The sequence below is a fragment of the Somniosus microcephalus genome, chromosome 3 (genome assembly GCF_052327205.1).
Source record: "Somniosus microcephalus isolate GS21.2 chromosome 3, FLI_Smic_1.0, whole genome shotgun sequence".
Taxonomy (NCBI): domain Eukaryota; kingdom Metazoa; phylum Chordata; class Chondrichthyes; order Squaliformes; family Somniosidae; genus Somniosus; species Somniosus microcephalus.
The window spans coordinates 260,786,197-260,812,919 of NC_140989.1; the positions used below are offsets into that span (position 1 = coordinate 260,786,197).

The window sequence follows — 26,723 nt, forward strand, 5'->3', positions numbered from 1 at the left end:
TTGGAGATATTACATCTAGTTCCCTCATCTAGATCATTAATATATATATTGTGGATAGCTGGGGTCCTAGGACTGATCCCTGCGGTACCCCACTAGTCACTGCCTGCCACATGGAAAAAGACCTGTTTATTCCAACTCTTTGCTTCCTGTCTGCCAACCAGTTCTCTATCCAAGTCAGTACCTTGCCCCCAATCCCATGTGCCTTAACTTTACACGCTAATCTCTTATGCGGGACCTTATCGAAAGCCTTCTGAAAGTCCAAATACACCACATCCACTGGTTCTCCCTTATCTATTCTACCAGTTACATCCTCAAAAAATCCCAGTAGATTAGTCAAGCATGATTTACCTTTTGTAAATCCATGTTGACTTTGTCCGATCCTGTCACTGTTTTCCAAGTGCTCTGCTATTACATCTTTTATAATGGACTCTAGCATTTTCCCCACTACCGATGACAGGTTTACCGGTCTATAATTCCCCATTTTCTCTCTACCACCTTTTTTGAATAGTGGGGTAACATTAGATACCCTCCAATCCATGGGAACTGTTCCAGAGTCTATAGAATTTTGGAAGATGACCAGCAATGCATCTACTATTTCTAGGGCCACTTCCTTAAGTACCCTAAGATGTAGATTATCAGGCCCTGGGGATTTATTGGCCTTCAATCCCGTCAATTTCCCTAACACCATTTCCCTACAAATACTGATTTCATTCAGTTCCTCCCTTTCATTAGACCTTATGTTCCCCGACATCTCTGGGAGGTTATTTGTGTCCTCCTTTGTGAAGACAGAACCAAAGTATGTATTTAATTGGTCTGCCATTTCTTTGTTCCCCATTATAAATTCCCCTGATTCTGACTGCAAGGGACCTACGCTTGACTTCACCAATCTTTTTCTCTTCACATATCTATAAAAGCTTTTACAGTCAGTTTTTATATTCCCAGCAAGCTTACTCTCATACTCTATTTTCCCCCTCTTAATTAATCCCTTTGTCCTTTGTTGAATCCTAAACTGCTCCCAATCCTCAGGTATGCTGCTTTTTCTGGCCAATTTCTAAGTCCTCTCCTTGGTTCTTATGCTATCCCGATTTTCCCTTGTTAGCCATGGTTGAGTCACCTTTTTTGTTTTATTTTTATGCCAAACAGGGATGAACAAATTCTGTAGTTCATCCATGTGATCTTTGAATGTTTGCCATTGCCTATCCACTGTCAACCCTTTGAGTAACATTCCCCAATCAATCCTACCCAACTCATGCCTCATACCATTGTAGTTTTCTTTATTTAATTTCAGGACCCTAGTCTCTGAGTCGACTACTTCACTCTCCATCTTAATGAAGAATTTGATCATATTATGATCACCTTGCCCCAAGGGGCCTCGCACAACAAGATTGATAATTAATCCTTTCTCATTACATAATACCCAGTCTAAGATGGCCTGGTCTCTAGTTGGTTCCTCGACATATTGGTCCAGGAAACAATCCCATATACACTCCAGGAATTCCTCCTCCACAGTATTATTACTAATTTGGTTAGCCCAATCTATATGTAGATTAAAGTCACCCATGATAACTGTTGTGCCCTTATTGCACGCGTCTCTAATTTCCCGTTTAATGCCATCCCGAACCTCGGCATTACTGTTTGGGGGTCTGTATACCACTCCCACTAACGTTTTCTGCCCTTTGGTATTTCTCAGTTCTACCCATACAGGTTCCACATCATCAGAGCTAATATCCTTCCTTACACATTGCCAGTGGCTGTGACGGTGACTGTGGTGATGAACTTTAATGTGTCTGGCACCTTCCAGGCTGCTGCTGGAGATATTAGCAACATCTCGCAATTGACAGTGCACTGCTGCATAAGGGAGGTCACTGCAGCTCTCTATTCAAAGAGAGATAACTTCATTTCATTCCCTCTTGATAGAGAGAAGCAAGCAGAGCGAGCACAAGGGTTCGCTAGGATTGCAGGCTTCCCCATGATGCAAGGTGCCATTGACTGCATGCACATTGCTTTGCATGCGCCTCATATCAACTCTGCCATGTACCTGAACCGAAAGGGCTTCCGCTCCCTCGATGTGCAGCTGGTGTGTGACCATAGGCAGTGCATCACGTAGGTCAATGCCCGGTATCCTGGCAGCAGTCACAAAAAAATTCATTCTGCCGTAGTCCTCTGTGCCAGCTATATTTCAACCACCATGGCAAACCAAAGGGTGGCTTCTGAGTGACAAGGGCTATCCACTGGCTACATGGCTCATAACTCTGGTTTGCAACCCACACACATATGTGCAGCAGGCATACAATGAGAGCCATGCTGCCAGAAGAAATCTGATAGAGCAGACTATTGTTGTCCTGAAGCTACGATTCCACTGCCTGGACCACTCTGGAGGAGCCCTGCAGCACTCAGCTGAGCAGGTCTCAAGATTTATCATGGTATGCTGCATGTTGCACAACCTCGCCATCGTGAGGGCACAGCCCTTGCCACCACCTAACCGGTGAGAAGCTGGAGCAGGAGCACGAGGGGGAGGAGGTGGTGGAGGAGGAGGGGGAAGGGGAGGAGGGGGAAGGGGAGGAAGAGGAAGAGAGGCTGCACCTAATCAGCCCCTTTCTGCCTGGGTTGTACGTGAACAATTAATTCAAGTGCGATACCAGTGACCACAAACTCAATTCCCCTTTCAACATTAGTCCCACACCTTACCTTCACTCTGTCACTGGACATCACATCATCCTCTTGGCCACAATGCAAAAATAAAAGCCAACACAAAATACACATTCCAATCCAAATTTTTAAATTAAATCATGCCATAGTGCATACAAAAATAAACTAATCACCTGTGTGCATTCCCTTAGTGCCTGTTTTCCGTGCGCCTCTGCCTGTCCTAGTGCTCTTATGAGGTGCTACCCCACAGGCTGCAGCATGGCTGGTGGAAGGCAGCTGACTTTCACTGGTGGAGAATGCGGATGGCCTTGGAGGACAATCTTGAGCAGCTCTGTGCCTAGAAGACCCAGCTTCAGCCTGCACCATCTTGGTATGGGCAACAGCAGTCTGGGCTGGCTGGCTGACAGGCAACAGCAAGGGCACTGATGAAATGGAAGGGGTACGAGCACAAATGCGGTCATCCTGAGAGAGGACAGCAGGTTCCTGCTCCATGGAGCCACTGCCACTCTCCTGGGGTGGCACATCAATAATCCTAGTAATCTGTTGAAGAACAGATTGCTGGACTTCTGTGACACCTTGGAAGCCACTTTGAACACTGATATCCAGAGCCATGATGGCAGCAGTCCTAGCTTCCACTGCAGCACTCAGATATTGGGTGGCTGCTACTTGTGTTGTAATGGAAGCTGAGACATCGGCCATCAGACAGCGCATCATGGTTGGTTCCGCAAGTGTGTTGATGGAGTTGGTCACTTTAACCCCCAGGACACCAAATACCCGTGGGTGGTGGTGGGAGCATCGGTGCGGACAAAAACCCACCTGGGAATTCTGCCACTGACCCTGCCATAGTTTGTGGACACAGGGCGGTCCCTTTACTTGAATGGTGCTGAAAACCAATAAAGTTTGATTTACATAAGCAGCGGCCTTCATAGATAAAGCAATAGCAAAGGTGTTGAGTTGCTTCAGGCTTAGATAAGAAAGAACTAAATTAGATTAGCTTACTGATATATTCAATGGGCGAAGAAAAATTGTTTTCAACATTCTAAGAAAGAGAGGGAAATTTATGAAAAATTGGTTATCTGCACACCACTGCATTTTTTTACTTTTGAAAAAGTTAAATTCAATTGAAGGAAATGAGAAGAAACTAAATCAGCAGATGAATTCATGACCGCCTTGCATTGTTGGCCAAACATTGCACCTATGGACAGCCGATATGCTTCAATGCATTTTGAGTCCCCACCAAAGTTGAATTTTTGATCCCTCTGTGTTTCTGCCTATCTCTGTCTTTCTGTCACATCCATCCCCTTTAAAGAAAAATGATTTTCATTCTTTATATTGCTTCCTTTTAAAGATATCAGATGGTGAGTAGAAGAAATTACCGTAATTGTGAAGCATCTGGGTGGAGCGGTCTTGTTCCATATTGTGAAGGTAAAGGAAGAAAATAAACAAGCTTTATCACCGTGTATTTGTTATAATATAGATAATAATCACAAACGGAAATATCTATACATTTAAGGATCATCTGATTATTTTCTATATATGGTTCTGTATAAAAATATTCTCTACTCTATCATTGGCCCACCATCCAGGGTGACATAAGTGTATTAACCTTCCTCAAAATTGCCTTAACTCCCCCTTGTCTCAACTTAGATTCTGGACTGTCTCCCATAACAGCAACTTCAAAACTGTAGGCTGCAAGTTTGGATGTGCAAATAGCTATCCTTTGCAATGTATGGTTGATCCACCTTAAGCTCTATAGTCACTACTATTCCATTTGGTATTATAAGATCATCGTTGAGGGCAGCAACAGCTCTAAATTCCTCTTCTTCACAATAAAAAGTGTCCACAAACTATTTCCCACAATACATTTATTATTCACCTTGGATACCAACTGTGAGGGGCTCATGGGAGTTCTCTGTGCTGCATTTGCATCATCTGACCATTTCTCCTCTCCAATTCCCTTCCCCACCGTTCATATGTGCACCATTAACACTCAGCTGTACCTTTCCATCTCATCCATCAGCGCCTTGTCTATCACTACTCATTCCAACTGTCTCTCCAAACCTGGATGAGCCATAACTTCCTCCAGTTTAATATCAGCACAACCAAAGCCATTTGCTTCAGCACCCAAAAACACCAATGACCCTCCAACCTCACTTCCACCAACTTCCCTGGTTGCCATCTCAGCCTATGTCCAGAGATAGGGAACTTTGGCGTGCTGCTCAAACCTGAGCTCAGCTTACTCATTCCTATATCTAATTAGACTATTTTCTTGCACCTCCGAAACATCACACATCTCTTCCTCTACATCCCTCCCTCTGCCACCAAAAGGCTGGATTTCATCAGCTCTCTTTCTGCTGATCCTCTTGCCTCCATCCTCAAAATACAAAATATCCAGAGCAGAGCAGCTTATGTCCTCAGCTGTACCAAGATCCATACACCATTGCTGTACTCCAAATGCTCTCTAATCCCCCAGAGAATCTGCATCAAAATGTTATCACTCGTGCCAGATAATGTCAATCAGGGGTAATTTTCCATTTCGCCACTGAGCGGTAATGTGGCAGAGCAGATCACCCGCCTATTGTAGAACTCGCCTGATTTTCATTCCAGGTTCTATAATGGGTGGGTGATCCACTCCCCCAGGTTACCGCCCAGGAGGCAAAGTTGTAAATTACCTCCATTGTGTCTCTTCTATTGGATTTACTATTAAATCAGGTAAGATTCGTTGGAAATAAGCTGCCATTCTATCATTGCAGATGAAAATAGCAAACATTGCACATGTTATGCAACATTGTATATTCAATGTTATAATCATTGCAATATTCAATTTGTTTTACAGTAAAGACCTGTCCCCCAGTGAAAGAACCTGAAAATGGAAAGATCATTGTGTCAGGGATGTTTAACCTTGAGCAAGATTTTCCTTTTGGCTCTGCCCTACAATTTAAGTGCAATTCTCCAGAACTGGAACTTCAAGGTGCTCAAGAAATTTACTGCTTATCAAACAGAACATGGAGTGATCCAGTTCCTAAATGCAAAGGTAAGGTTTAATATCCATATCTGCACAGAATGTTTTTCATTTGAAATTCTTTTGAGTACATTTCAGGATTTGGGGCAGAAATCTTCAAAGTGTTGTAGACTTCAGTATCTCATACAAATGTTGATCTTCATAAGTAAAGTCCAATGATCCCGTGTTCCCATAACAGCATGCTAGAAGGGAGCATAGATCAAAGACTCATTATCCCTTTGACCATGGCTCCCCAAATTTAACTTCATACACAAACCTAGATAGGGTTGACAGTGGATAGGCAATGGCAAACCTTCAAAGACCGCATGGATGAACTACAGAATTTGTTCATCCCAGTTTGGCATAAAAATAAAACAAAAAAGGTAACTCAACCGTGGCTAACAAGGGAAATTAGCGATAACATAAGATCCAAGGAGAGTACATATAAATTGGCCAGAAAAAGCAGTAAACCTGAGGATTGGGAACAGTTTAGGATTCAACAAAGGAGGACAAAGGGATTAATTAAGAAGGGGAAAATAGAATATGAGAGTAAGCTTGCATGGAACATAAAAACTGACTGTAAAAGATTTTATAGATATGTGAAGAGAAAAAGATTGGTGAAGTCAAGCGTAGGTCCCTTGCAGTCTGAATCAGGGGAATTTATAATGGGGAACAAAGAAATGGCAGACCAATTAAATACATATTTTGGTTCTTTCTTCACAAAGGAGGACACAAATAACCTCCCAGAGATGTCGGGGAACATAGGGTCAAATGCAAGGGAGGAACTGAAAGAAATCAGTATTTGTAGGGAAATGGTGTCAGGGAAATTGATGGGATTGAAGGCCGATAAATCCCCAGGGCCTGATAATCTACATCCTAGGGTACTTAAGGAAGTGGCCCTAGAAATAGTAGATGCATTGCTGATCATCTTCCAACATTCGATGGAATCTGGAGCAGTACCCATGGATTGGAGGGTATCTAATGTTACCCCACTATTCAAAAAAGGTGGTAGAGAGAAAATGGGGAATTACAGACCGGTAAGCCTGACATCGGTAGTGGGGAAAATGCTAGAGTCCATTATAAAAGATGTAATAGCAAAGCACTTGGAAAACAGTGACAGGATCGGACAAAGTCAACATGGATTTACAAAAGGTAAATCGTGCTTGACTAATCTACTGGAATTTTTTGAGGATGTAACTGGTAAAGTAGGGTGAACCAGTGGATGTGGTGTATTTGGACTTTCAAAAGGCTTTCGATAAGGTCCCGCATAAGAGATTAGCGTGTAAAGTTAAGGCACATGGGATTGGAGGCAAGGTATTGACTTGGATAGAGAACTGGTTGGCAGACAGAAAGCAAAGAGTTGGAGTAAACGGGTCTTTTTCCGATTGGCAGGCAGTGACTAGTGGGGTACCGCAGGGATCGGTGCTCGGACCCCAGCTATTCACAATATATATTAATGATCTAGACAAGGGAACTAGATGTAATATCTCCAAGTTTGCAGGTGACACAAAGCTGGGTGGGTGAGGAGGATGCTGAGAAACTCCAGGATGATTTGGACAGGTTGGGTGATTGGGCAGAAGCATGGCAAATGCAATATAATGTGGATAAATGCGAGGTTATCCACTTTGGTGGCATAAACAGGAAGGCAGATTATTATCTGAATTACAATAGATTGGGAGAAGGGGAAGTGCAACGAGACCTGGGTGTCCTTGTGCACCAGTCGCTGAAGGTAATCATGCAGGTGCAGCAGGCGGTTAAGAAGGCAAATGGTATGTTGGCCTTCGTAGCGAGAGGGTTTGAGTACAGGAACAAGGATGTCTTGCTACAGTTGTACAGGGCCTTTGTGAGACCACATCTTGAGTATTGTGTGCAGTTTTGGTCGCCTTATCTGAGGAAGGATGTTCTTGCCATGGAAGGAGTTCAGCGAAGATTCACCAGGCTGATTCCTGGGATGGCAGGAATGACGTATGAGGAGAGATTGGGTCGATTGGGCTTATACTCACTGGAGTTTAGAAGATTGAGAGGGGATCTCATTGAAACTTATAAAATTCTGATGGGTCTGGACAGACTAGATGCAGGAAGGATGTTCACGATGGTCGGGGAATCCAGAACCAGGGGTCACAGTCTAAGGATAAGCGGTAAGACATTTAGGACTGAAATAAGGAGGAATTTCTTCACCCAGAGAGTGGTGAACCTGTGGAATTCTCTACCACAGAAGGCAGTAGAGGCCAATTCATTAAATATATTCAAGAAGGAGTTGGATATATTTCTTAAGGCTAAAGGGATCAAGCGGTACAGGGAGAAAGCAGGGACAGGGTACTGAATTTGGATGATCAGCCATGATCGCATTGAATGGCGGAGCAGACTCGAGGGGCCAAATGGCCTACTCCTGCTCCTATCTTCTATGTTTCTATGTCTACATTAATTGGCTATTTAATCTCAGGTGACATCACAGCTAAATTTGATCCTTTACTCACCCAGCATCACACACTTAGCAGGAGTCACTGGATTGCAGTAAAGTCAAGAACCCGGATTGTTCTTTTCCCTCTCTCTAGCCTGGGATGTTGCAATCCATTATAATGCCTCAGTGCCTCCCTGTCTGAGAACACCTAACTCAGTATCGACCAGGCATCAAATCTAGAACCACTGTGAGGAGCTGAAGTCTGCCCTGTATTTTTCACTCATGCAGCAACAAATTTTGCTAATTTAATCAATTATTCAAAAATAGAAACAACCTAATCAGCAGTTGGTATGATTGTTGGCTAGGTTTAGAATTTAGACCTAATAAGAGTGGATTTAGCATTTCACAGGATTTTCTATCTGTGTCATTTTCAGTAATTTTCCCTTTCAGAGTTGGAATGTAAGATACCAATTATAACCAATGGGCGTCTGTTAAGCAAAGAACGTGTTTTCAAATATCTTCAAATACTACAATATAAGTGCAATCGCAATTATAGACCTGAAGACATTCAATATACTACGTGCTCCAAATTTGGATGGAATCCACTACCAACTTGCTCACGTAAGCAGATTATTTAATTTCATTAGGTATTTGCTTCAATTATTTTATTAGCCAAGACATGTTTTTGGATATATATATATATATATATCTTATAATGTATATATATATATATATATATTAATTACATCTTGGCTTTGACCTTACTGTACCAAGAGCTAGAAGAAAGCTTCATTCTTAAACTACATCTCGGTATGGTTTTTAATATGTCCGTGTGTAATTGAGACACGGACTGCAGGAGTTGGTTACAGCAGGTGTTTACTGAGTGGAGACAAAACTGGAACTACTATGCAAAGTTACTACACAGGCTTATATACAGGGGTGGTCACTACTGGTACTGCAGTATACAGGGGCTGCAGAATATAGTTCCTTCTGCAAAGTACATACACTACAATTCCTCCCCTTTTAGCTAAACAGTACATAACATTCGATTAATAATCAAATAACATATTTACAATTACAGTTGCTATATACATTAGCTGAAGTTAAGCAATTATAAGTTCAGTCTTTGAGGAGGCTTCCTGATTCTGTCTGGATAACGCCTCTTTGGGGTATCAGGTTCTTCTGGCAAAGTTGATTCGGGATCAACGTCGTTGTTTGGTTCGTCTGCTTCCAATATCACCGATTCTGAGGTAAATGCAATTGGTACTTAGGTTTCATCACCAGGTGTATAGGATCGTGGTGTAGATTTGACGTTTTCCAGTGACTCTAGAATCTGGTCAGCATGGCGTCTTACAATGCTCTCTCCAACGTCCACGGTATACATTAGAGGTCCTTGCCGTGTGCAGATCGTTCCTGGCTGCCATTTCTCTGTGCGGTAGTCCCGGGCCAAAACTGGTTGACCTATCTTAAAACTCCTGGTCGGCCTTTCATTCATATTCTGAAACTGCCTGTTCTCCACATCTCTTCTGATGTTTGGCTTAACCAAATCCAAGCGGCATCGTAGTCTTCGATTGAAGAACATCATGGCTGGAGTTTGGTTGGTAACCGCATGTGTCACATTCCGGTAGGCAAACAAAAAGTTATCCACCTTGTGTTGTAGGGGTATATCTTCATTACACATTGCCTTGATAGCCTTCTTGAATGTTTGAACGAAGCTCTCAGCCAATCCATTGGTGGCTGGATGATATGGGGCGGATGTGTAATGCTTAACACCATTGTTCTTTAAGAACCTCCGGAACTCTTCAGACACAAACTGTGGTCCATTGTCGGAGCAAATCTGTTCAGGCAGCCCATTTCTGGCGAATATGGTTCGTAAGAATGTGATAGTTTTTTCTGTGGTGGTTGAGGACATTTTTATTACCTCTGGCTACTTTGAATGTGCATCCACCGCAATTAAAAACATCGAGTCCATAAATGGACCAGCAAAATCAATGTGTACCCTTTGCCATGGAGATGAGGGCCACTCCCATGGATGTAGAGGGGCTTGTGGTGGGGCGTTTTGTACCTTCTGGCATCCTGTCATCTTGGTCATCTCTTCGATTTCTCTATCGATTCCCGGCCACCACACAAACGCTCTGGCTAAGTTCTTCATTTTTACCCCTCCCAGACGACCCTCATGAAGCTCATTGAGCACCCTATCCTTCAATTTGGGTGGAATTACTACTCTGGATCCACACATCAAGGTTCCTCAGCACATTGACAGCTGTTCTCTTCTCGGCGAGAATGCTGGCAACAGTGGTTCGCCATGTGTTGGCCATCCCTTCACCGTTAAATCATAGACCCTGGAGAGTGTCGGGTCATTTCGTGTTTCCTTTTCTATATTTGCATTCGTCACAGGTAGACATTCGACTATGGTCGAGTGGAATATCTCCACAGGATCCACTGCAGGTGCTTCTTCCACCGTCGGCAACGGTAGGTGCGACAATCCATCAGCATTCCCATGCTGTTTAGTTCCTTTGTACTCGATGTCATATTGGTGTGCCCCTAGGAAAAGGGACCACCTCTGTAGCCATTGTGCTGTCATTATCGGGACGCACTTCTGAGGTTTGAAAATGGAGACAAGAGATTGATGATCAGTTAGTAGAGTAAATTTCTGACCGTGCAGGTAGTGATTGAACTTCTTCACCCCCCACACCAGGCTGAGGGCCTCTCTGTCAATCTGGGCGTAGTTACGCTCGGCTGAAGTTAACGAGCGTGACGCAAAAGCTATCAGCCTCTCTGAACCATCAAGGAATTTATGTGACAGTACCGCTCCAATGCCATAGGGAGACGCATCACACGCCAGTCTTATCGGTAGTGATGGGTTGTAGTGAGCCAATACTTCTCTTGAAGTGATTAGGTCTTTATTCTTCTGAAAGGCCCGCTTACATTCATCACTCCATTTCCATGCTACTCCAGTTTGTAGTAGGGCGTTCAGTGGGTGCAGAATTGTGGACAAATTCGGCAAAAACTTATGGTAGTGATTCACCAATCCGAGGAATGACCTCAGTTGCGACACATTTTCAGGCGCTGGAGCCTTAACTACCGCTTCAATTTTGTCAGGGGACTTATGTAACCCCTCTTCATCAATCACGTGGCCACAATACGATATCTGTTTCTTAAAAAACTCGCACTTGGGGCGATTGGCTCGTAGCCCATGTTCTCTTCGTCTAGTGAGCAGCTGCTCTAGTTTGGCAAGGTGTTCACTGTCATTTTCACCTGTCACTAGGATGTCGTCCAAGTAACACTGAGTCCCCGGAATCCCTTGCAGGACTTGTTCCATCGCTCTTTGCCATATCACCGGAGCTGATGCTGCTCCGAATACCAGTCGATTATACTGGTAAAGACCTTTGTGAGTGTTTATCGTGAGGTACTTCCTAGAGGATTCTTCAACCTCCATCTGCAAATATGCTTGTGCTAGGTCAATTTTTGTAAAACGCTTCCCTCCAGATAGTGAGGCGAAAATATCTTCTATCCTCGGGAGGGGATACTGTACTGTGTGAAGGACTGGGTTCACCGTCACCTTGAGGACCCCACAGATGTGAACCTTCCTTGGCTCCTCAGACTTATTGTTTAACGTTTTTTTCATGACAGGAATGATGGGTGTCGCCCACTCGCTCCAGTCTACCTTAGATAACACGCCTGCATTCTCCAGATTCTCCAGCTCTGCCTCGACGGCTGGGCGAATTGCATACGGTACCGGTCTTGCTTTGAAAAACTTGGGAATTGCATTCTCTTCTATTTTTATCGAGGCGGTTACGCCTTTAAGAGTTCCCAGTTCTTGTTGAAATACCTCTTTAGCGTTAGCTAAGATTTTTGACAATCGGCCAGGTGTGACGTTGTCATCCTTTTTACCAGCCACAGTCAGTGACTTAATGGAGTGCTAGTCTAAACTTATCTTTCTGATCCATTCACGTCCCAATAACGGTGGTCCACCATCTTGCAGTATGTACAGATACAATTTCTGTATTTCCTTGCCATTGTATTCGACAGGCACCCTTATTTTCCCTCTGGGGTATACTTTCTGCCCCGTATACGTCTTCAAGACAATGGATGTCTCTTTCAAGGGTATGTGTGAGAATAGCCGCTCGTAGTCTCGTCGATTCATGACGGTCAGGGCTGATCCTGTATCCAATTCCGTTTTGACTTGGGACCCTGTTATCGTGAGGGTGACCCAAATGGTTCGGTGATCCTCTTTTGCGATTACGTTGTGAAGTTTGAGACAGCTTAGTCTCTTGTTCCCAGATTCACTATCACTCTTCTGGTCTTCGGAACTACTGTCCGTCATCTTTTGTACTTTCCTGTACTGTTCCTTAGTAGCCTTTTTGTTGTCGTTAGTCTTCTTCCCAGACCTGCAAACTCGTGCAATGTGTCCCATCTTTCCACATTGCCTGCATATTTTGTCCTTGGACCAGCAGTCTTTCTGGTCATGGGTTGTTCTGCCAAAACGATAACATTTCTCAAATCCCCGTGTCATTTCATGGGTGCCGTATTCCTGTGGCTTTTGCTGTATTTCCGCAGCTCCCCTTGCTGCTGCTTCGTACGATACTGCCACGCTGAAAGCCTTATCTAGCGTCAGCTCTTTCTCTGAGAGTAACCTCTTCTGGGTTCCTTCACTCAGGAGTCCACAGACAAATTTGTCCCGTAGGGTATCTGCCAGTCCTGCTCCGAACTGGCAGTGCTTTGATAGCTTGCGTAGTTCCGTAAGGTAATCAGCATTGCTCTCATCTTTATGCTGATTTCTCTTGTGGAATTTAAATCTTTCTGCTATCAGCAGCGGTGTAGGATTTAGGTGTTCCTGTAGGATATCAACAATTTCGTTAAAACTCTTCACCATCGGTTTGGCTGGAGTGATCAGTTTCCGCAATAGGCCGTACGTTCTTGCGCCCATTATGTTTAGTAGTACCGATGCCTTTTTCTCATCGGCTACTTTGTTTGCCTTGCAATATACTTCGACTCTTTCCACATACGTGGTCCAGTCTTCTATTGCATTATCGAAGGCAGTGATATTGCCAATCTTCAGCATCTTGGAAATCTAAGATGGCACCTCCCGCGCTTTGCCTTCTTCCCCGCTGGATTAAGATGGCGCCTCCCGCGCTTTCTGTCTTCTCCGCTGCTGCTAGCGCTGTTGCTGGCGTTTTTATGCCTTGATGGCGATGCCCTATGGTCTTCGTGCACTTCCCCCCCGTGCTGCTGCTAACGCTGCTCTCCGCGGTCCCCATGGCAAACTGCAGCTCCTCGCGGCTTCCTGCGCTTCTAATTTGTTTTATTTTCCCGTCGTCAGAGCAAACCCTACGGGACACTCCTCTCTCTTCTCGGGTCTGTACGCTGCCCGGCTTCGTAGCACCGGCCGCGCCCTGTGTGCTCCACCCTCTCTCTCTCTCTCCTCTTCCTGACAACGCTGCTCAGCCCCGTTGAAAAGCCACCCGATCGAGCTCTAGCCCGCCGCAGCCCAGGAAGGATCAGTGTACTACCTGCCACCAGCCCGATTAGCTGGAACACCATAGACAGGATAACCAAGCCCAGCTCTCGACAGCCTCTTCTGCAAATCTTCAACTCCGATGAATCAGAGGCGGTTGCCCACGGTCGACGCCCGTTTCTTCTGTTTGTTTTTTTTTCTTTCTTCCTTCTGGCCTCGACCTCTAACAACTTCGCTTCAGGGATGGATCCCCAGGGGGTGGTGCAGAACTGTAGGTAAGTTCGGATCTGCTCGTCGCCAGTATTATGTCCATGTGTAATTGAGACACGGACTGCAGGAGTTGGTTACAACAGGTGTTTACTGAGTGTTGACATAACTGGAACTACTATGCAAAGTTACTACACAGGCTTATATACAGGGGTGGTCACTACTGGTACTGCAGTATATAGGGGCTGCAGAATATAGTTCCTTCTGCAAAGTAGATACACTACAGTTTTGAACCTACCTTCTTGTTAGCCTGGCTCCAACTACCACCCTGCCACTAGCCAGAGTTCAATGGTGTAATTTATACAAAGGGGTGTGCTTAAACTTAATGCCAATGTTGCCTTAACAGTCAACATTCTTCTGTTCTTTTTTTAAAATTTGTTTTTATGGGATGTTGGCGTCGCTGGCAAGGCCAGCATTTATTGCCCATCCCTAATTGTCCTTGAGAAGGTGGTGGGGCACCGCCTTCTTGAACCACTACAGTCTGTGTGGTGAAGGCACTCCCACAGTGCTGTTAGGGAGGGAGTTCCAGGATTTTGACCCAGCGACGATGAAGGATCGGCGATATACTTCTAAGTCAGGATGATGTGTGACTTGGAGGGGAACCTGGAGGTGGTGGTGTTCCCATGAGTCTGCTGCCCTTGTCCTTCTAGGTGGAAGAGGTCGCGGGTTTGGGAGGTGCTGCCGAAGAAGCCTTGGCAAGTTGCTACAATGCATCTTGTAGATGGTACACACTGCAGCCACGGTACGCCGGTGGTGGAGTGAGTGAATGTGAGTGGTTGTAGAGGGGGTGCCAATCAAGCGGGCTGCTTTGAATTGGATGGTGTCGAGCTTCTTGAGTGTTGTTGGAGCTGCACTCATCCAGGCAAGTGGAGAGTATTCCATCACACTCCTTACTTGTGCCTTGTAGATAGTAGAAAGGCGTTGGGAAGTCAGGAGGTGAGACACTCACTGCAGAATACCCAGCCTCTGTTCCTTCCCGAATTGCTGGTGTTGGCAAAGGTTTCTATCTTTCTCTCCTTCTGGTGAATCTCCAGAGTGAGAGAGGATCATCTGTTCCCTTTCAAATATGAGTGGGGGGAGGGGGGCAATTTCCCTCTGGAATTGTCCCATACAATGCATTTCCTGTCATTTATATCACAGCAATGCTAGCTGCCATGAGCAAAAATCATGTGTTCCTGGTGTACAGCATTGCTGTGGCATGCAGAAGGGAGATTGAAATTTGAAATGCCCTGAAGGGAGTTGAAATGATCGCATGGTGATCAATTCAATTCCCCATCAACATGATTTTTTTTTTAATTCAACGAATCCCACTGCTTTTCAGATTGCAGGCTCTGTTCTAAGTCTTCCAATGAAAATTTCCCTCAGCTGGGCTCCCAACGCAGGTGGGAAACCTACCCTGAGCCAGCAAAGTCATTTTAATGAGCTGAACCCCAGGAAATCAGCCAGGGTTAGGGGCCATAGATGCAAGGCAGGCCAAATCCTGCCCTGAAAAGTTGTGGCATCATTCTGTTGGGAGAAAAATCATCCCCAGAGAATCTGAATTTGGAGTCTGAGTGCTCCCATCACTTTCTGGGAGACTGAGTGCCCCATGTTCCATGTGTGCCTCCCAAGTTTCCACTTGTGTTGTGAGTTCTCTGTGCAAGCGTCCTGACTCCTGGTACATCACTTCCAATGTAATGTAATCCAATGTAAAAGATTATAACTATTTTATTTGTGAAAGTTTCCTTTTAAGTAAAATATAAATAAGCCATGGTAAATATATGGTAGTCATTGGCAAAGCATGATCAACTGAGAGCAAAATGGCCATTTGTAGGAGCAAGATCCATGCCAAGCCCTTAGACTTTGCTTAGGCCTTATGGAAATGTTAATGCAGCTACTTTATTGATTTAATTATAACGATTAAGGGTAATTATTCTCATGTTAATAATTAATATTGCTGACATCAATGGAAATAAAAATCAGGAGAGATGTAAAATGGGTTGCTGATTCGCTGTCACCATTTAATACAAAGTCAAAATTACCCACTGTAGGTTCTACAAACAAGGACTGAATATATCTTATGACTATTGGTATTGTTAATTTAAATATACAGTCATTGAAATCAATTATTTTACTCATTCTTCTCATTGGCCCAGGTAGCAATGAAGGTAACACAGATATCACCATCTTTACATCTTCTTAAGAATTGTAACTTTTTTCATGTAGATAGTCTGAAAAAGCAATTGTGCAGTTATTACTACCAATCACTGTACCAAAACCTATCATTCTGTGTTTTTCCAGCAATAACATGTAGAATTACACAAATAGAACATGGCACGTTCCAATATACCAAGTGGATGTATAGCCACAAAGAAACAGTGAATTACTCTTGTGATGCAAATTACAAACCTTCAGGATCAAATAAAGTAGAGTGCAAAGCACCTGGATGGACCCCAAATCCAAGCTGTATAGGTAATTGATTTTTGTTTTCTAATCTATTGGCAATATGTAGAAATCATAACAGATAATTGTGCTTATCAATGCTGCATGAAATACATTGCCCTATAAAAGCAGTGTGTACTATTTATTAATATATTTAATTCGCTTAATGATAAAAAAACTTCCACAATTTCTTATGATACACGTTGTACAGTATAATAACAATAATATTGTTTAATGAAATTTGCTGAAGGACGTGCTTTTAATGCAAGGATGGTTAAAGCAAAATTACATCTTCGGTATCTACATCATGTCATCTACATCAATAAATGTCTTAAAGGTTTTATACACTTGGGGGGAGAAATTTGTGTGTTTAGCGCCACATGTTAGTGCCATGAGATGGTGCTAAAACGTCATTCAGAGCTCTACTGCCAGCTGATGGCAGTTCCAGCACCACCACCATGTCTGTCTTGCTGGTAGCACTACCAGTAAACTTGATCATCAGGGACATTGCAATCACGGAGATCATGATATCAGTGAGTGTGCAATGCTCACCTGATGCCCGATCTCCCAACTTTGTTTTGGCCATTGAACTTACCTGCTGGAGAAAGCAACGACAGATTGAGGTGGCATGCAGCAGCAGGAAGCCAGCCCCAGCAACACTATTTAAAGGGATCCTCACCAACCACTCGCACCTGACAGGGTTTTGAAGTTTTAGTGGCTGTGTGCTAATTCCTGCTACTGCAAGAGTTTTCTTTAGTCACTTCAAGGTTATTTAGTATTAGGGATTGATCTGACAAAATTCCCTCATTATTTTTGAAACGCTTCAAACTACAACACTTGCCAAAAGTCATGGGGGCTGTACTGGCAGTCGACCACATCCTCCAGGATCTACGGCAGAGGAAGCGAAGGCAGTGAGAAAGAATGGAACATGTGCGCAGAGGGAGGAGGAGTGCCATCAGGGCTCTCAACAGAAGGCCTTACCCTCCGAGGGTCTTCCAACAGCACTTCTCCTACCTTCAATTAAGCAAGGAGCAGTGCATTAGGAGGCTTCGCTTCACCAAGGAGGTGGTCACATAACTCTGCCACTTCCTGCAACCAGACCTCCAGCCTCAGACCAGGATGACCACAGCTCTCCCAGTGGCAGTCAGGGTCACCGTGGCCCTCAATTTCTTCGCCAGTGGATCCTTCCAGTATGCAGCAGGAGACATAGCTAACATCTCACAGTTCGCCATCCATCACTGCATCCAGGTGGTCACTGATGCTCTCTACACCAGGAGAAGGAACTACACTGGCTTCCCAATCACCAGAGTGAAGCAGGACATGCTCGCATGGCTTTGCCAGGATAGCGGGCTTCCCCATGGTGCAGGGCAGCATCGACTGCACCCATGTGGCTTTGCGGGCACCATATAACTATCCTCAGATTCTTCCGTAATCACAAAGGCTACCACTCACTTAACGTGTAGTTGGTGTGCAACCACACACAGTGAATCCTCAATGTCAATGCCTGCTCTCCTGGCAGTAGCCATGATGCCTTCACCCTGTGCCAGACCGTTGTTCCAACACTCTTCCAGCCACCACGTCAAATTCAAGGGTGGCTGCTCGGCGACATGGGATTGGGCGGCCACCTCAGGAGAATGAGGGAGAGGAGGATGAGGAGGAGGAGGGAGAGGAACAGGAGGGAGGGAGGAAGCACCTCAGCATTCCTAACAATCTGCTGAGACACCGTGAAAGTTCCGGTTGACGGTGGTAGACCCAGCCATGATGGCAGCAGTCAGAGCTTGGGTGGCATCATGCTGAGACTGCATGAGAGCAGCCAGTGCTTGGATGCCACCAAGCAGTTACTGCATGAGAGCAAGCTGAGCTTCCGCTGCAGCACTAAGATGTTGGGTCACTTCCGCCTGTGCTGCAATGGAAACTGCAACATCGCTCCTCATGCGTGTGATCAGGTCTGAGTTACCACAGTCTCTCTGGGAGTGTACCATCATTTGCATACTGCAAATGATGGGCTCCACGCTCTGCGCAGAGCTTTGTGCAATGTTGGAGGCAGAGTCCTCCACGCTCCTTGCCATTGCCGAGAGGCTCTCTGGCAGCCTTGCCATTGCACCTATCATTTCTGTGTACATGCCCATCACCCTTCTTCTAAATGCCTCCCCATCGAGGTCCTCATCTAAGTACTGTGGAGCAGAACTCGCGTGTAAACCTGCCCTCTGGGGAGCTGGCCCCCAAGGTACCCTTTCCCCTGGCCTTGCTGCAGCCCACTCATGCCCGGTGCCTCACCCTGTGCATATCCTGCTACTACACTAGACTCTAAAGAACACATAGTGCCAGTATCTGAGCTGGTGTCTGCAAGTGACAGATGCAGTGACGCGGTATCTTCTTCCTCCTCCTCTTCTCCACCCTCGCTCACTGCAGTGCCCTCAGGGACAGGCTGCTCAGGTACTTGCTGATTATCTGAACGCTGAAAGGCACAAGAGTCGGGTTATGATGATGGGAGGGGGGCAGGAAGGCAGAAATGCTTGCATACAGCATGAATAGCTTGAAAATGAGAAAAGATTGTGGGCTGAAGGGGAAGTAGGATGTGAGAAGAAGGAGTTGGAATGAACAACTGTTGTTGTCCCCAAGGGGGTCAATGTCACCGGTGGCCACGGTGCCCACGACCTGGCGCCAATGATCGTCAGCACTCTACTCTCCAGCTGGCTCAGCTGTTCAATGTGGGCTGGACCCCCGCCTGTCCACTCCTGCTCCCTCCAGTTGTGAGCCACCTTGGCCTGCAAGAGAAAGGAAAGTGTGTGAGTGAGTGTGGTGCAATGTGTTTGGGTGATGTGCCTGCCATGGTTGAATAGCTGTCATTGTGTGCAACATGTGAGATGTGGGTTTGAGTGTTGCTAGGTAAAGATTGTTGGTGGGTGACTGCTTGGGGGGGGGTGTGGTGCAGTGAGCATTGTGTGAAACTTGTGGTACAGATGGTGGTATGTAACATTTGTTAAAGCCTTCACTCACCCTGACCACACGTGTGAGGTCATTAAACTTCTTCCTGCACAGGGTGTGGGTCCTGGGAACCACAGCGCTGCCCATGATGTGATGTGCTACCTCCCTCCACATAGTGCGGGATACTTGTGGCGAGGCCCTCCTGCCAGTTGGTGGGTACAGGACCGCCCACCTTCTCTTGACCGCGAAAACCAAGGCCTCCAAAGCTTCATTGGAGAACCTCCGGGCTTTCTTCCTGGAACGACGATCTGCCACCATGATTTATTAGTACAGGTAACTGATCCTTCTCCTTCTGCTTCTTCTTCTTCTTAGGATTATTGGGGCAGCTGCACACCCAACAATGCTGAGAATGAGGAGCTGCAGCATCAATGAACCACCCTTTTAAGTAGTGAAAAAGACTGTGTCAATCATGACTTGCAATTAGACTGCCCCCAATATTGGCCCAGCTTTTCAGTATAATGCCAATGAGCTTGGTTTTTTAGACTAGAATCATGACTGCAATCGTTTTAATGAGGAGTGAGCACGAATTTTGCGTGTATTCTAGATGATTTTCAGGTGGCGCTACTTAACCATTTTTAGTCTAAGCACTGCCCTTTTCTTGTCTATAACGAATTTCTAGCCCTTGATGTTTTTCTCCATTTTTGGCTTTGGATTTATCCAAATGGATATATGAGTGATGCTCTCCTTTGAAGAATTAAAATATCCTACAAGGCAAGATTTTGTACCAGGATGTTCTGATTTAATGTCCGGAAATCATTCTCAGAATTTGACTGAGTTTCCTGGTGCATGAAGATACGCTTTACCAGGATTTTGTATAAAATATTTGGTTGGACACAGTCCCAACAGGAGCATTATACTCCTTGGTTGAAAAACTAATTGGTATCTGTATATTAAAAATCTTCATCAGAATCAATCTATCATGTCACTTTTTCAAAGGCATCATGCCTAAACTGTGGCATCAGAGGCATCACAACTCAATCGGCCACATTTCTAGACTTCACCTCTCAATTCCTCAGATGTCTGCAGGGCAAAATTGAGTGATTGCACACTTACTTGTTAAGTTACTAAATGTCCAAATAACTAGACATGACCAAATCAGTTCAGTTGGTATGTTTTTTTGAGGACCATCAGAAGAATTAGGGATCAAATTCTTCAGCAGGAACAGAGATGAAAACCATGAAAAAATTGCCAGTTGCCTTGAAATAGGTGGCCTGTGCTCCCACCTGAAACAGGCAGGAGCCTTATTAATATATTTAAATTGGGATCCTAGGACATATTTAGGACCCTGATACATCTTTGGTCTTCAACCTAGTGGAACTGAACATAGAGTGGCCTAACCAGGGGTCCTGAAACACTCCAAAAATATTATTGTTTTTGAAGTGATTTTGGTGGGGCCATGCATGCTCCCCCTGGCTGCTCAAAAAACATCCCACCAACTGTCAGTCCCTTGGTGGCCCCGCCAGTATTCCGGTCCCCTCTCAAGATGTCGCTCAGAGTGGTCATAAATGAAGTGCATGCTAAACAGAGTGTAAAAGTTGAGAATTTGGGGATAGTGGGAATCCGGTGCAGAGGGGGGAAGGAGGTGTTGCCGTTTGCCTCCAATACTTGTAATGGTTCGTTTTACAGGTAAATATTTAATTTAATCTACCTATAATTAAATTAGATCAAGTAATTAGTTAAAAAACAAAAAAGTATACGCTAAGTTGATTAAATGCATCAACTTTAGTTAATTAAATAAACCAAACAGGATGTGGGCTTCGCTGGCAAGGCTGACATTTATTGGCCATCCCTAATTGCCCTTGAGAAGGTGGTAGTGAACCGCCGCAGTCCGTGTGGTGAAGGTACTCCCACAGTGACTTTGTCAGTTTTGTATAACTGAGTGATTTGCTACGCCATTTCAGAGGGCAGTTAAGAGTCAGCCACATTGCTGTGGGTCTGGAGTCACATGTAGGCCAGACCAGGGAAGGACAGCAGATTTCCTTCCCTAAAGGCCATTAGTGAACCAGATGGGTTTTTACAACAATCCAATAGTTTCATGGTCACCATTACTGATACTAGCTTTTATATTCCAGATTTATTTAATTGACTGAATTTAAATTCCCCAACTGCCATGGTGGGATTTGAACTCACGACTCCAGATCATTAGTCTAGGCCTCTGGATTATTAGTCCCATAACATAACCACCATGCTACCATTCCCTTGATGTGCCGCAACTGTAGCATGTGGGTGTTTGTGGAGAGCATCGGGATCCTGGGCAACCACATCTGCAGTAAGTGTCTGCATCTTGAGGAACGTCGGCTCAGAGTTGTTGAGCTGGAGTCCGAGGTGCAGACATTGCGGGGCATCAGGGAGGGGGAGAGCTACCTGGACACTTTGATCCAGGAGGCAGTCACACCCCTTAGGTTAGGAAGTGGTCATGGACAGGAGGGTGTGACTGCAAGTCAGGCAAGTAAGGGGACCCCAGGTGCAGTGCTGGAGGAGCTTCAGCCTTTGCCCTTATCCAACAGATATGAGGTTCTTGCTGCCTGTGTGGATGAAGGCAAAGTTTGCAGGGTGGATGAGCAAACTGACAAGGCACCATGGAACAGGAGGCCATTCAAGTGGGGAGAGTGAAAGGGAATGTGGTGGTGGTAGGTGAAAGTATAGTCAGTGGGATAGATACTGTTCTCTGCAACTGCGACCAGGAGTTCTGAAGGTTGTGTTGCCTTAAGGACCCTCGCAGTTGAAGAAGAACTTGGAGTGGGAGGGGGAGGATCTAGTTGTCATGGTCCACGTAGGAACCAACGACATAGGTAGAACTAGGAATCAGGTTCTGCTGAGGGAGTTTGAAGAGCTAGGGTCCAAATTAATAAGCAGAACCTCAAAGATAATAATCTCTGAATTACTACCTGAGCCACACGCAAATTGGCACAGTGCCAAATGGAATAGAGAGTTGAATGCGTGGCTCAAAGAGTGGTGTGGGAGACAGGGGTTTCATTCACAAATTTACATGATCTGTAGTGGCACCTGCACATGGACGACTTGAATTAAATGGATATAACAACTTACAATGCATGCATGTCTGTTAAAGCCTCACTATCTCATTGGGAATTCCATTAGAGAAGTGATGTGAATTGTCAAATAGATGTCAAATTCAATAGTCTGTGACTGACAATAACAATTCTTTTATCATGCAAGAAAAGATTCTATGAATTTCCTAAGGAGGACAGGTTACAGGAGGAAGGGCAGCAGAAGGAAGGAGGCAAAGCAAATTTTGGGAATTCACTCAACTAATACAGTAAAGGATGGAGATGTGGAAGGGCTTGTAGCCCCAGTCGGTTTGTGCCGATTAGAAATGGTTTCTATTTTTGAGGCTACTTCTCTTAGGAGGCCCTTACAAGAGCCTAACAGGAAGGAAAAACTGGACAGTAGGAAACTCACTATATTTATCATTGCCACAGAAGCCAGAGAGAGAAGGAACCAATGCCAGAACCTTCAACATCTGGCACTGCCAGCCGAAATTGGCCAACTCTAACATAAACACTATTTCTTACACTCACATACCCAGATAGGTTATCTTGGGGTGATACAGATAGTCTAGATGAGGAATTAACAGAAGGGTAATTCACAACTCATAAAATAGCCAGAGGATAAGGTACTGGATGTGGAGGGTGATGTACCTGAGTGGAAGCTTGGGAATTGTAAGAATGCCTGTTGAGCATTCAGACAATGGTCTCAGGGGTCGTGCCATGAAAAGACAAAAGCTTACAGAGCATTAGAACTTCATTAAGACACTGAAAAGGCTCTCCAAAGATAGCCGGCAGATGGCAGCAGAGTCCAATGCCATCTACTTTTAGAGAGGGCATCTCTTTAATGTAGGACATCCTGGTGTGAGTGACAGCTCCTTCAGGAACTTCTGTACACATCACACAGAATACAAAGGCCTCCATGGATATATTGAGGAAAGATCTTTTAGGACTACACACCCTGGCCATTGGATATTGGAAGGAGGATCTGGGCCTCCTGTAATGCTACCTCAAGCCTGGCTTCCTGGTTTGTAGTGCCTTCTCATTTTTGTCCTCCAACAAAGCAATCACAAAAACAAAAGCAAAATGCTGCGGATGCTGGAAATCTGAGATAAAAATAGAATTGCATCTGTGGAGAGAGAAACAGAGTTAACATTTTAGGTCAATGTCCTTTCGCCAGTTGGGGGTACAGTACTTGAAGCACCATGGCTGGAAACTGAACCAAACTCGCTATTACCACCACCCGCCCCACCACCTCCCCACCCACACCCGACAGGGACTGAATGTCATTTGAGGCACTATTGTAGGAGCCATGTGTGCACAGACTACGCTTCACTAAGGAAGCAATTGGACCCCTCTGCGATATGCTCCGAAGCCGTGGTCCACCTCCCACAGAGCCTCATCAGTGGCAATGAAGGTGACAATGGCCCTCAATGTCTAAGGCTCTGGTTCCTTCCAGTCAAGCACTGGAGATCTCTGTAACATCAGCCAAGGAGCAACAGCTGACAGATGCCCTCTTCCGCAGGATATCTGACTTCATTAAGTACAACATGTCCTCTGTGCGCCAAAAGACAGAGTCATCAACTTCCACAAGCTTGCTGGTGCTCAGCACTTCATCACCTCCCTCCACATCATCTTGCTCTCCTTGGGGTCCCCAGCAGCCAGTCTCACCGACATGGATGTCATTCAATAGGGCACGCAGGTCCTCATCCCCCAAATCCTGCAACCTTTTCTTTGCACCTTCTTGTGACATCTTGTAGAAAATTGGATCTGCAGGCACTGGAAATTACTACTTTTTAATTGAAATTAACTTTTTATTAGTTGATTTAAGCTGATTTCAGAAGTTGCAGTTCACTTACCTCCCAGTGTCGAGCCTCAATCTGTGTTTATGGCATCTGTTCTGAACTTTGTAGAGTGCCATGTGGCTGGTCTGCGGCATAAGCCATTGGCTGCACTACAAATGAGGTCCTTAACTCATCATTGAGCTTGTTGTGTTGTAACCAAATCAATTTTCCAGCAAGTTTTGGCATTACTATAGTGTAAGATGAACAGAGAGTGCAAATGTCCGATTAACAATGCACATCACACCGTTCCAGCAAATTCCAGCCCAACAAGGCCATTTTTCCTCCAGCTCGGCTTTGTTATTGCTTGACATTTGGCAACACCTGCACATCCCTTGCATAGAATTCATCTTGTTCCCTTAGGATAGACTTCAAAGTGCCATTCCAATTAGGTTTTAGTAAATTTAGTTAGCGAGTTTTAATCAGGTATTTATAGTTTCATATCTCATTAACTATATCTAATCTGTTATACTTTGATTCCCACAAAAGATAAGCAAAATTGCAATGATCTCAAGTCTTCTTATAAATTTTTCAAAGGTCACATATTATTTTTGAACAAAAAGCTCAGCAAAAACACATTTTTATTATACCAAATAATTGTGAAGTAAGATCAAAGAACCCACCAAAGCTATCAAACTCCAGCAGCCCCACTGGAGTATTTTCTAACCCCAAGACTTCCACTCTAGTTCAGCCAAAAAGCAAGACTATTCCTCAGTGCTACCAGAGCCCAGGACCATCGTCCAGTGCTTCCAAAACCCAGAAATGTTCACATTGCTGAAAAGCACAGGACAGCCCCCAAATACAGCTAAACCCTATTGTCCCACCCTGGTACTGCTAAATACCAGATATCTGCCCACGCTTGGTGTATCTTGCAGTGTATTCTCAGCATTAAAATGGTAAGGGATAAAAATGAAATACATATAGGTACAGTTTAACTCCTTGCTGTTTGTTGTGCTCTTTACATTTCCCTCTTGCATAATATTTAATGTGCTGCTACAGACCAACATCAGTCTATGCCCTGCCGAATTTTCCACCTTCCCAAACGGCGAGCTGCCTATTAGCAGGAATTAGTGCTGGCAGCTTCCTGTTCTATAAAATGAGTCCCCACCACGATCTCCCTCTGTCATCGGGTGGGCAGAGCAGTTGCTAGATATGAAAAATGAATCTGCGGAGAGTCACATCTTCCTGCAACTCCCAACCCAAATAGTCATTGGTGCCTTTTTTCCCCATCATACCACGCACCACCATCCCCCCCCCTCCCCCCACCCACCCAACAGGAAAGAACAAGCGAAAAAAAAGACAAATAGAGAAGCAGAAAAGAACAGAGAGAGAAGAAAAAGAAGAGCTAAGGAGAGAGATGCCAAAGGGAGAGAGCAGCAGAAGATAAGAGACAGAGAAAGAAACAAGAACACAACACAGGCCATAAGAAAGTGACCATATTTTCTAACTTACTGTGCAAAATCTGCCATTGTAGATTGACTGGTATATTAAAAATCTTACGTCTGCATGCACTTCCTTTCAACTTTGTTCTTATAAATTCCTATATCCACATATATAATGGAACTGCCTACATTAACTTGTCACATTGTAATTACACCCTCCTCACCAGTGACACTGCCTCAGTTTGGTGTCTCCCAGCTACTCAGCTTGTATTGCAGAGAAACTCATCTGCTCCAACCAACCAAGTTGTCGCAAGTTTTGTGAAAGCATTTTAAAAATAAAGACAGAATGTATGACTTTAAAATGGGGACTAAATTATGCCCGTGTGCCCTGTTTCTCTCAAAGTAAAATATGTTTACTTGCAAAATTCAATTTACTTGTTTTAAAATTTAAAAAGAAATCAAGTTATTGTGGCAGAGCCACTAAGGGACTCTGAACAACTGTACATAATTCCCTTTAACAATCTGTTAGCTACAGCCTGAGCCTATACCTTTGTATATACTGTTTGCATGTACAGAGCGCGGTCCCTTTAAGAGCGCGGGCAAACGCGATGACGTCATGCCGTTAATCACGTGATCCTCCAACGGCGGGAAAAACGTGATGACGTCATGACGCCATCCACGGGACCGCCCGGGCAGTCCTCGTGGAGCCTTCGCACTGTAAAGACCTGTATCCGTAGTTCTCTTGCATTTGTCTGTTAAACTCAGTTAGTTTTACATTAAACTTCTTTTGATTGATCGCCTGAGTCGACCTCAGTCTCTTGATAGGAATTAGACCATTCCTACATTGGTGACCCCGATTTTTGCGAACAATATTCGCAGAAGGAATGAAGCATGGAAGCAAACTCCGTTGCATTGAAGCTGCCGCAGTTCTGGGAGCAACAGGCGACCTCGTGGTTTATCCAAACCGAAGCTCAGTTCGCACTGCGGAACATCGTTGCGGATCAGACCCGATACTTTTACGTGGTCTCCGCACTCGACGGCTCCACCGCCTCGCGGATCGTCAGCCTGCTTGAGAACCCCCTGGATGACTGCAAGTATGAAACACTCAAGGTGCGGTAGCTACAGGTCTTCGGGCTCACAAAGTCGGAGCGCACCCGCCGACTGCTCGCTATGCCCGGCCTCGGGGACTCCAAGCCTTCGGAGCTAATGAGCCAAATGCTCACGCTCCTGGGCTCCGAACCGGAATTCTTCCTCTTTAGGGAGCTATTCCTCAGCCATTTACCGGAACAAGTACAAGCTGCCCTGGCCAG

The 26,723-nt window shown here is 44.9% G+C and overlaps 1 protein-coding gene across 1 annotated transcript in view; it reads left to right on the forward strand.

The window, feature by feature from the left end:
• The window catches only part of LOC147121874 (complement factor H-like), a 283,063-nt gene that overhangs the window by 70,154 nt on the left and 186,186 nt on the right, over positions 1 to 26,723 (forward strand). The window contains exons 4-7 of the mRNA XM_085982391.1: positions 3,998 to 4,074; positions 5,486 to 5,683; positions 8,502 to 8,672; positions 16,057 to 16,227. Of these exons, the coding sequence (XP_085838517.1) occupies positions 3,998 to 4,074; positions 5,486 to 5,683; positions 8,502 to 8,672; positions 16,057 to 16,227 (617 nt within the window). The remainder of the gene's footprint in view (positions 1 to 3,997; positions 4,075 to 5,485; positions 5,684 to 8,501; positions 8,673 to 16,056; positions 16,228 to 26,723) is intronic.